General features: G+C 36.2%; 1 protein-coding gene across 2 annotated transcripts; it reads right to left on the bottom strand.

Annotated features, from left to right (window-relative positions):
• Positions 1–88: 88 nt before the first annotated feature.
• On the bottom strand, positions 89–9626 carry selenbp1 (selenium binding protein 1). Of its 2 annotated transcripts, none has more exons than XM_079836894.1 (12): positions 9369–9626; positions 8253–8309; positions 7605–7717; positions 7324–7509; positions 4091–4211; positions 3835–4017; positions 3582–3763; positions 3358–3436; positions 2298–2419; positions 2092–2184; positions 1759–1877; positions 89–931 (listed from the first exon to the last, which is right to left on the bottom strand). In XM_079836894.1, the coding sequence occupies exons 1-12, from the start codon at positions 9370–9372 to the stop codon at positions 769–771; spliced, it is 1422 nt and encodes a 473-aa protein (XP_079693020.1). In that variant the 5' UTR covers positions 9373–9626; the 3' UTR covers positions 89–768. The 2 variants fall into 2 exon arrangements, with proteins under 2 accessions (XP_079693020.1, XP_079693021.1); XM_079836895.1 differs by lacking the exon at positions 9369–9626 and adding an exon at positions 8552–8586 and having other exon boundaries at positions 8253–8462.
• Positions 9627–9940: the final 314 nt, after the last annotated feature.

The following is a 9940-nucleotide window of genomic DNA, read 5'->3' as shown; positions in this document are numbered from 1 at the left end:
ATATATAATGTAATTATTGTATAAATAATAAATAGTAAAATATAAATACATTTTCACTAGCACAATCATTACTACTGCAGATTTCATTTGGTTTGTTAGATTATTTCTTGTTGTAATGTATTTATTCACATCACAGTACTTTGTTAAAAAAAAGTGTGCTTGTGTACAAAGTAATATTCTGTAGACTTGGAGAGATACTTTTTCATACTTGTATAGTATGAATAGCAATAAACCTAACTAAACTAGCTGACATAACTCCTTGAAAATAGTTTCCGCTGTTGTATTTATTCTCTTTCTCAGCACATTGATGAAAAATATGTAAAAATATGTAATATGTAAAAATATTCAAATTTGTTATTAAATGTCCATATTGAGTTTCTAAAACACTGAAAACCAAAATACTACATAATTGCTTTATGTTAGAACAGGTGAGCTTGTCCTCTCTCTATGCACTTGCATCACGTGTTTAAAATCTGCTTTGCAATTCTAATGACTTGGAAAGCGCTTACAACAACAAATGACAAGGCCTTTGAGTTCATTGGGATACATAATATGTATTTAAAAAAAAATAGTAGAAACAGCACAAAGACAATCAAAATAAGTTTTTCACGACATAATTCACTCTTGGAATCACTAATAGACACATAATATGATTAAGGATTTGGGCCATACATAGACTAAACACGATCATAATAATGATGATATATCTCCACTCCATTGTGAGAATAATAATTTGCTCCATGGAACATGATGGCTTGGCCCCAATTATTATAACCAGATATCAGAAGTGCAGTCTCCACCAGGATATCTGAGCTCATGAGCAAGTGCAGGACCTTCTGGCTCTGCTCCGAAATCCACAAGGAAATTCTCATTGAGCTTCAGGCCGCCTTTATTGGTGTCCACATCAATCTGCATCATGACTGACCCTTCCCTAAAGTGAAATAAGAGTCAGAGGTTATTTCTAAAAAAGCCTATACTAACCCATTATACAGAATAAAAATAAATAAATAAAAAGTAATTGTGAGTTTTTATCTCACAATTCGTACTTTATTTCTCAGAAATGTTAGATAAAAAGTATCAATTACCTTAAAAAAAAATGTATTCCATGGCAGAAACAGACTTTCATACCTACCTATATTTATATTTCATCTCTCAGAATTGCAAGTTTACATCTAAAAAAAGTTATAAAGTCAGAATTCCGAGATATAAAGTCACCACTCTGGGAGATAAGATATTAATATAGGTATGAAAGCCTATTTTCGGCACAGAATAAAATAAAAATAAAAAAGGTAATTGCAACTTTTTATCTCACAATTCTGAGAAATAAACTCGCAATTCTGACTTTATAACTTGCAACTCTGATTTTTTTCTCTCAATTGCGTGTTTATATCTCAAAAGTTATAAAGTCAGAATTCCAAGATATAAACTCACAATTGAGAGTTAGAAAGTCTTAATTGTGAGATATAAAAGGTCACAATTCTGAGAGATAAAACATTAATATAGGTATGAAAGCTTGTTTTCGCCATGGAATAAAAAAAATGTAAAAAGGTAATTGCAACTTTTTATCTCACAATTCTGAGAAATAAACTGAGATGTAAACTCACAATTGTAAATTATAAAGTTGGAATTGCGGGTTTATATCTCAAAATTGTGAGAAAAATACATTTTTTTATTCCGGGGCAAAAACAAGCTTTTATACTGATACTTGACACAAAACACTCAAATAACATTTCTAAAAAATATTTTTTTTTGTCTCACTTGACAAGGTCAGGGTAGAACTGCTTGTCCCAGGCACTGTATAAAGAAGTGGTGACATACAGTCGTTTTCCATCCAAGCTCAGCTGGAGCATCTGAGGGCCTCCCTGTACCCGCTTTCCCTGATGAGGAAAAGAACATTTAACCTCCAGCAAATGATGTGCTCTAATTGCTCTGTTTAGCTCTGTATGACCTAATGATTTGGAGGACAATAAGCTGGGTCATCTATCAATTAGTTAGTTGCCAGCAGCTTTAGGCTGTTTTCCGCTGCATAAATGGCTAACTCAAATGTGTACACAGAGCTCACATGAATCATTCTTGGAAATGAAAAGGTACCTTCAGTATCCGTGGGGTTGGCTGGCTGTCCAGTTCTTTGTCCTCCAAAACTTTCACTGGTCCATCTTTCAAAATACTGCCTCCAAGGAAGACCTCAAAAATGCATTTGATGAATTAAAAATGCAAGTTCTGCCGTTTCAACATATTTATTGTTTCTATAAATGTAAACAAATGCGTATTGATCGTGCTAATTGAAGTTGTCTTACCTGACCAACCATACGTGGATTCCTCCTGTCAGTGACATCATATTGACGAATATCTCCATGCAACCAGTTACTGAAGTAAAGGAAGCGATCATCCAATGAGATCAAGATATCAGTAATGAGACCTATGCCAAAAAAAAAAATCCATGAGTAATGAGGTCTTTTACTTTATATCAACTTTTTGACATTATAGCACATTGTCAAACTGAAAAATCCAAAAGGGGGAAAACATGGAGTGAAAAAAAAAAAGTTTTACTGAATGCATTTTCATATATTAAATGTTTAATGCAATTTAACTTTTACAAAATTTTACATTATTACAATTTCATTCTTTCAAAAAAAATGAGTGCAAAATTGAGAAATAAATCCCATAAAATATATATTAAAAAAAGAAATAAGGGTTTATTCATCCTACATTACACTAAAATATATAGATTATTTAAATATTTTCACTTTTTGCCATTATAGCAGATTGTTCAACTGGGGTCCAAGGAAAACCAAAATCCAAGAATTTTAATTATGTTAGATATCAGGGCTGTTAGATATCAATGTTTAATACAATATCTTTTTTTAAAAACATTTACAAAATAAGTTAAGATAATGAATAACTATAATCATAACTATTTTATTGACAGCCCTAGTTTTTAACAGTCAGATATAAAGGTTGATAAATCTTACATCAAATTAACAACATGAAGAAAAAAAAACACACAAATGAATCCAGACAATATTTTAATAATTTATTTAGACTTTAGTACAATGACAAATAAAAGCCAAATATTTAATTTATGTTATGTGTATAATAATCACACTTAATATTTTTTTCTTTTGGGTCTTTAAACACAAAAACATAGTCGCCTTTGTTTTTTTAAAGGGAGTCCTTTGCAAGGGGATCATCATATTTTGGGATTATTGATCTACTAAAGCATTTTTTTTCTCTTTCTGAATATCACATTAAGCATATAATATTTTTTTTTACTTGTTCCTTCCCTGAGTATTTCCATTAATTAAAAAAACGTAACAAAAAAAATTATACTAAAAGTACATTTCTAAAACCACTTACCTGGCATTTCAGGAAGAGCCCAACCTTCCACTTTTTTACTAGGAACTTTGATGACTTTCTCTGCAGCCCAGTCCCCTTTCTGTGAAACACAATTTGAAGCTAAAAACATGAATTGCCTAAAAACTGAAAAAGAAAAGAAGCCTTTACAAAGGCTTTCCTGTTTTTAGCCTTTGTAAAAAGGCTAGAAAAGATTTTAACAGTGAAAGGGCTTTTTATGTACTTGCCGGAGTCTTGTAGAAGCGGTAGACAGTGCTCTGAAGTGCACAGCCCACAAATCCTTCAGCCGCAGCAGGGTCGTGTAGGAATCGGATCTCTAGAGGAATAGCACCCTCTTCCCCTAGATCCAAAGTCTGAATCCGCTTGTGTGTGGTCCAGTCCCACACATGGAGGCGCTGCCCATAGTGACCTGCAAACAGATATGATCATCACTGCCAGTCGGCTGCAATGCATCAAACATACTGTTGAAAGTGCACATACCAGCCTTGACATCTGCAGGGTTGAAGCCATTTCCCAAAGCTTTGGGTGCTCCCCACTCAGTGCTGATCATGACATTGTGGCGAGGCTGGTACCAGAAGTCATAACCAAATGGTGCTGCATCACCTGGCTGTTCCCAGTTGCCAACGACTTCAAAAGTCTCGCCATCCAGCAACACAAAACCACCTAACAATGAACACAAACAAAAAGTAAGCCTAGTGTGTATTGTAAATACACTGAGGTAAACACAGCATCTTACCCTTGCCATTGCCAGAGGGATCGCCCATGGTACTTATCATAATTTGTCCACTGCCTAAGCAGTGAGAAGTGTGGGGGTTGGCAAGGCCGCATTTCCAGAACAGATCTGTGGGCTCGACTGTCTGGAGGAGGACAGAGATGTAAAGAAGTCACGGGTTTGGCAAGAGCAAAACATTCTCAGAGTCAACAGTCGTGCATGATGTTAAACATTGTATTGTAGATGTTAAACCAAAATTACTTTGGACCTCAATCAATAAAGGCATCAGAACATGTCGTCATGATGATGTCATGCTTCTCAAATAAAATTAAAACCGTTAAAATGCACTCAAGTTTGCTGTTGTACTACAAAACTTTCTTCTTAACTGATGTTCTGTGGGTAAACAGATGAATAAAGTCATATACACCTAAAATGGCTTGAGGGTGAGTCAATTATGGGATATATAAAATTATTGGGTGACCTATCGCTTTAAGGTTTAAATTATGTAATTAATTACTCACCCTCAGGTCGGTCCAAACCCGCAAGACCTTTGTTCATCTTCGGAACACAAATTAAGATATTTTTTATGAAATCCAAGAGCTCTCGGACCCCTCCATAGACAACTATTTAGTTAACACTTTCAAGGCCCAGAAAGTAGTGATGTGTCGTTCATGAACGATTCGTTCATTTTGAACAAATCTTTAATATGACTCGAGAACAATGGGTTGTCTCAGAGAGCGATTCGTTCAAAACTGATTAGTTCACCAGTCTCGAGTCTTCGGGTTTGAGTCATTCGTTCATCAAGTCCCAGACAAATAGGCAAGGCTATGCAGTCACCGGAAACAGAAAAGATTAGTTCATCTCTCGAGTCTTCTCGTTCAAGTCCCCATAGGCTGAATGCAGAAACAGTTCATCTCTCGAGTCTCGTTCTTTTGTCACGTGACGTGACAGCTGTGTTTGATACAGAAATTAGTTAATTCCTTTACAGTCTATGGTTAATTCACAACCTTCCTTACAAGGCATAACAAATGTTTATTGCACATATCTTCTGATGATTTTATAATAATAAATATAATTACAACATGCAGTCAATAATACGACTGTAATATTGTATATGTTGCAAGACACTGAACAAGGAAGCGGTCACGTGAAAAAAGAACGAACGACTTGAACGAGAAGACTCGAGAGATTAACTAATCTTTTCTGTTTCCGGTGACTGCATAGCCGTGCATATGAGGCTGGGACTTGATGAACGAATGACTCAAACCCGAAGACTCGAGAGGTGAACTAATCAATTCTGTTTCCGGGCGCATGTATTGCATTTGAGGCTGTCACAGCCCAGATCAGACATGATGAAGGAACGGCTCATACCTAAGACACGAGAGGTGAACTAAACTTTCCAGGGAACAGACGTGATTAAATGTGAAGTTACAAAAGAAAGAACGATTTGGATCGGGAGGTGAGGTGAACAAACAGACTGCATACATAGACTGAAGCAAGCAAAGCAATTAATGAATCATTTATTTCTCAAAGTTTGGCCATGGCTGCATTAGCTTATAGTTAATTTTTTTTCCAAAAGTACTAAATGTGTTGAAAAATGTAGTATGTAACATTTTAATTAGATTCTGTTGAAATGAACTAAATGACTTGAAAAAAGATTTGTGCATTTTTGCTGAACAAGATTCAAAGATCCGAGTCAGTAAAATGATCCAAACTTCCCATTACTAAAGCCTTGATCTCTCGAGGACAAACAAATATGGCGCTCGCATGGGCGTGCCAAATTCTCTGGGCGGAGGAAAGGGAGGTAACCGTTCCTGTTATGACATCATAACAGGAAAATTCAAGATCAGCTTGTCTGAGCTGTCATTTTCTCAAAGGCAGAGAAAGACGGTTTACACCGATCAAAATTTCTAGCCACTTGGGGACAATGTTTAGGCTAGGGGAACTCATAAAATGAAAATTTCATGCCATGGGACCTTTAAAGGAGAACCATGTAACATTTTTTCAGTAAAATATCCAAAAACCACTAGGCCAGTGTTATACATTTTGTTCAGTTGAGTACTTACAATATCCCAAATGTTTCTAACTATTTGTAAATAGTGAGAAAATTGCCATTTTAACCAAGGAACCGGAACATGTGAGGGAGTCGCCTGTCAATGGCATCATATCTGCGTTACCCTCTGTTTCCGGTTTTATTTTGCAGAAACGCTTTACTCTTACTGCAGTGTGCCGCCGAGTGAACACACAGAGTAACGTCATAACATAATTTTCAACACACTCAGATGTATCTAATATGATAATCAGAGCTGCGTCACCTCATAGTCATGACCGGAAAAGCGGAAGTAACGCCGGCGACTGTGGTATAATAAAAGTCCCGCTGCTTGCGAGGTGTGTGTTGCGTTCATCTTATTAACAATCTTTCCAGCGGCCTTGCTCAGCTCCACAACACTTGGTCCTGCTCTGCTTCATACTACAGTAATGTTAATAATCGCATCCATGAACATGATTTCTGCCCGAGTCCTATCCCGATTCTTTTCCACTGGCTGTGAGGTGAAGACCATATGTCCCAAGATTCTGCTCTCAAACTTGGGGTCATCAAACTACGCCTTGGTTTTGAATAGGTGACTTCTAGTGAACGGAAAAGTTACATAGTGCACCTTTAAAAACATCATTAAAGTAGTCCATGTGACTCCAGTGGTTCAACCTTGATTTTATGAAGGCGACGAGAATACTTTTTGTGTGCAAAAACAACTTTTGTTATTTTAGTTCGTTTTTTTGCGCACAAAAACTATTTTTTTCGTCGCTTCATAAAATTCTTACGGGTTTGGAACGACATGAGGGTGAGTAATTAATGACGGAATTGTCATTTATGGGTGAACTAACCCTTTAATAGAGCTTTTAAATCAAGTTAATATCAATTCACTAAAATGTTTTGTTTGATGTTCACCCAAGTGGTTCATCGTTAGATTGTAACATCCATTGGTTAAACATCATTTCATGATACAAATTTGCTGGTCTGAGTTTACCAAACTTGAAGTATGAAGTACTTTAGCAAGCAGTAAAAGATCAAAATCGCAAGTATATTGCCCTTCTGGAGCAATTCTCGTTTCGGGGCACAAGAGAGGAACAGTTTAAGTAACTTTTAATTAACTCTGCAGTTCATGAATTTACTCCCTCATATTACTAACCCACACGTTTACAAAAAAGTTAACACCATCAAAATATGGGTACTCCTATATAGACAGACTCTTGTGAACCTTGTGAAGCTGTGGGGCCCGAGGATCCGTCCCTACATCAACGACGTAGATACGGGAGGAGATCAGGGAAGGTAGAATGAGGCGATTGCGCCTTTTGGAGGCATCATCATAACAACTGCTACAGGCATTCCAACCAGAATGATGTAATTCATCCTTCAGATTGGGCATGGGCAACCTGTGAATCACCTAGACCATCATAAAATGGAGAAAATGTTACTAAAGTAACAGTTATACAGGAGATTATTAAAGTAAATGTGTTGTTGCAAACATTTTTCTTTTACCTTGCAAAAATTGGGAGATTGTGGATTGATATCAACAGTTGCAAGATAGTCCGGTTTCTGGATATCTGTGTTGCGATAAATGCATGGCAGGTAGACTATCTCTTCTCGAGGACCTGTTGGAAGAAGTTTAGAGTTTAAACATTTATTGATCTTTGCTCCCTATAATTTATTAATTAATTTCCTAAAGGGTGTACTATTTGTGTCTGAAACATTTAAAGTGCAGTAAAGAGTTTAGCAAAAATAACAGATTTATTCAATTTCTAAAATGTATGTGATTATGGTGTGCATATAGCCAGTTGTGTAGACGTTAATAAAACACAATCTGGTAGGCCTAAGTAGCAAATGTATTTATTGTTATTTTATCATGAGATTTTGCCTGACTTCTGGCCATTGCTGTATGCCTTCTAGCCACAACATGACAACAGAAGGAAAACTAAACAATATCAGAACAATGCCAATCTGCAAGTAAGAGGGACCTCTGGTGGTAGGGAGGAGGATCAGATGTTCACATGTTTTTGTTTTTTTACAGTCTATGGTTCAGTAAATCTCTAGTACAAAGGTCACCACTACCTTGTAGTGACTTGCAACTATGAATTACCAATTTATTTAATTACACAACACGTTGTATTATGCTTTAAAGCAGCTCACCTTTCATAGCGTCCAGGGGGGTTTTATATCCCGGTCCACATCCTGAACAAGTTGAAGCTGCAAACGGACATCAAATGTCATATCTCAAAATATCACAATGCGAGTTACACTCAAACTATCAAATATTAAAGCAGGACAGACTCATGCAGTCAGAATCAACGCAATCTGAGAAGTATCATAAACCCAGCTTGGCTTGTCATAGCATTTCATCTGTAATATAAATCGAGAGATTGAATGAAAGCATGAAGTTTCTTTTTGTATATTATTGCAGAGTAGGTTTTGTGAGGATATTTGCCTACATAGTGCACCATCATACAGCCTAAGTGTGAGTCCCAAGTTACTGTGTACAAGTAAACTATTTTATAAGTAGTAGATAAAGTAGACAAACACACAAACCAACTAGAACAGATGGGCAATGTCACAATCTAGGAGACAACGTGTCTTGCCAAGAATTGTTCAACATCCTTCCACTGATACAAATGTTTATGGGTTAAGTGAAGGTCAGCCTCCTCACCATCTCATTTTGTGGAAATAAAACAAAGCTGTGAATTTTAAGTCACACACACGAAAGAAAAAAACTTTCGTAAAGGTCTGTATTAAATTGTAATTTCCCTGTGAAGATCTAATGCAGTATTGTTATGAATAGTCTAATGCATCAATAAGAAATGCATGAAATCTATACGTTTTTTCTTATTTGTAACAAACACTTCTGTATTGCATTGTACTGCACGACATTTAGTAAAACTTGAGTAAAGAACTGCAATAAAAGCATGTTTGCCGTAAATTAAGCAATGACGCTGAAAAAGTTTAGACGTTAATGCGCCGCAGCATCTGCACTGATAAAAACAAAAACAATGCCTGAATTTATTATTGTTATAAATGGCTAAAAATGTTGAAACGCAAATTTAGTGCACTCTGAATCTACAATATCGCACGAATTGTAATTTAATGATTTTGACAGGTAGCCAGGCCTAGAACTAAAGAATCTCAAGCAACACTTTCTTCCAAACTGAAGCAATTGAGTAATAGAGAGGAGGAAAAAAATGTCGCATGCTTCAAATAACGTGGAATCAACAATTCTGCAATAGTCAAACTTGCATTCGAAGTGAAACTTACCCATGCTGCTGCTTGCACAGGCGGAAACTCACTGACTCAAAGGGCGTCGGAAGTGCAGAAAGATTTTAAATAGCGGTTGGATTAACTCATTCAGGGATAACTCCACTGGGACTGTGAGATGATCCTGAAAACCCACACCCAGATATTCAATTGAAGAATAAAAATAACAAATGTCGTTTGCAACCTCGGTTCCTGGAAATCAGCCAGCAGACAGGAAACACGGCCCCTTTCTATGGTGACCTATTTGCTCTATTGAATAACTCACACGAGTTTAAGTAGGCTACATTGATAAAACAACTCTGCAGCAATATTTAACACGGCCGAAAACAAATCAAAATATTATAAAAGCTACTTAAATGTCCCAATTGAACCAAATCCTAATCCTGTCCTAATCTAAGCCTTGTCTGTGAAACCAGGCCTAAATTTCCAAACAAAACACTAAACGTAAACATATAAAGCAAATGTGAATAATCAATGTTTGAAATGCCATTATACATTTTTTGCATTTAAATTATTGAATGATTTGACTTTAATTTGATGGATGAACATTACAAACATTTCCCAGAATGGTT

The sequence above is a fragment of the Gobio gobio genome (assembly GCF_949357685.1).
Source record: "Gobio gobio genome assembly, chromosome: 15".
NCBI lineage: Eukaryota > Metazoa > Chordata > Actinopteri > Cypriniformes > Gobionidae > Gobio > Gobio gobio.
Note: the sequence above shows the minus strand (reverse complement) of the source record. Positions and strands in the feature narration are given on the sequence as shown.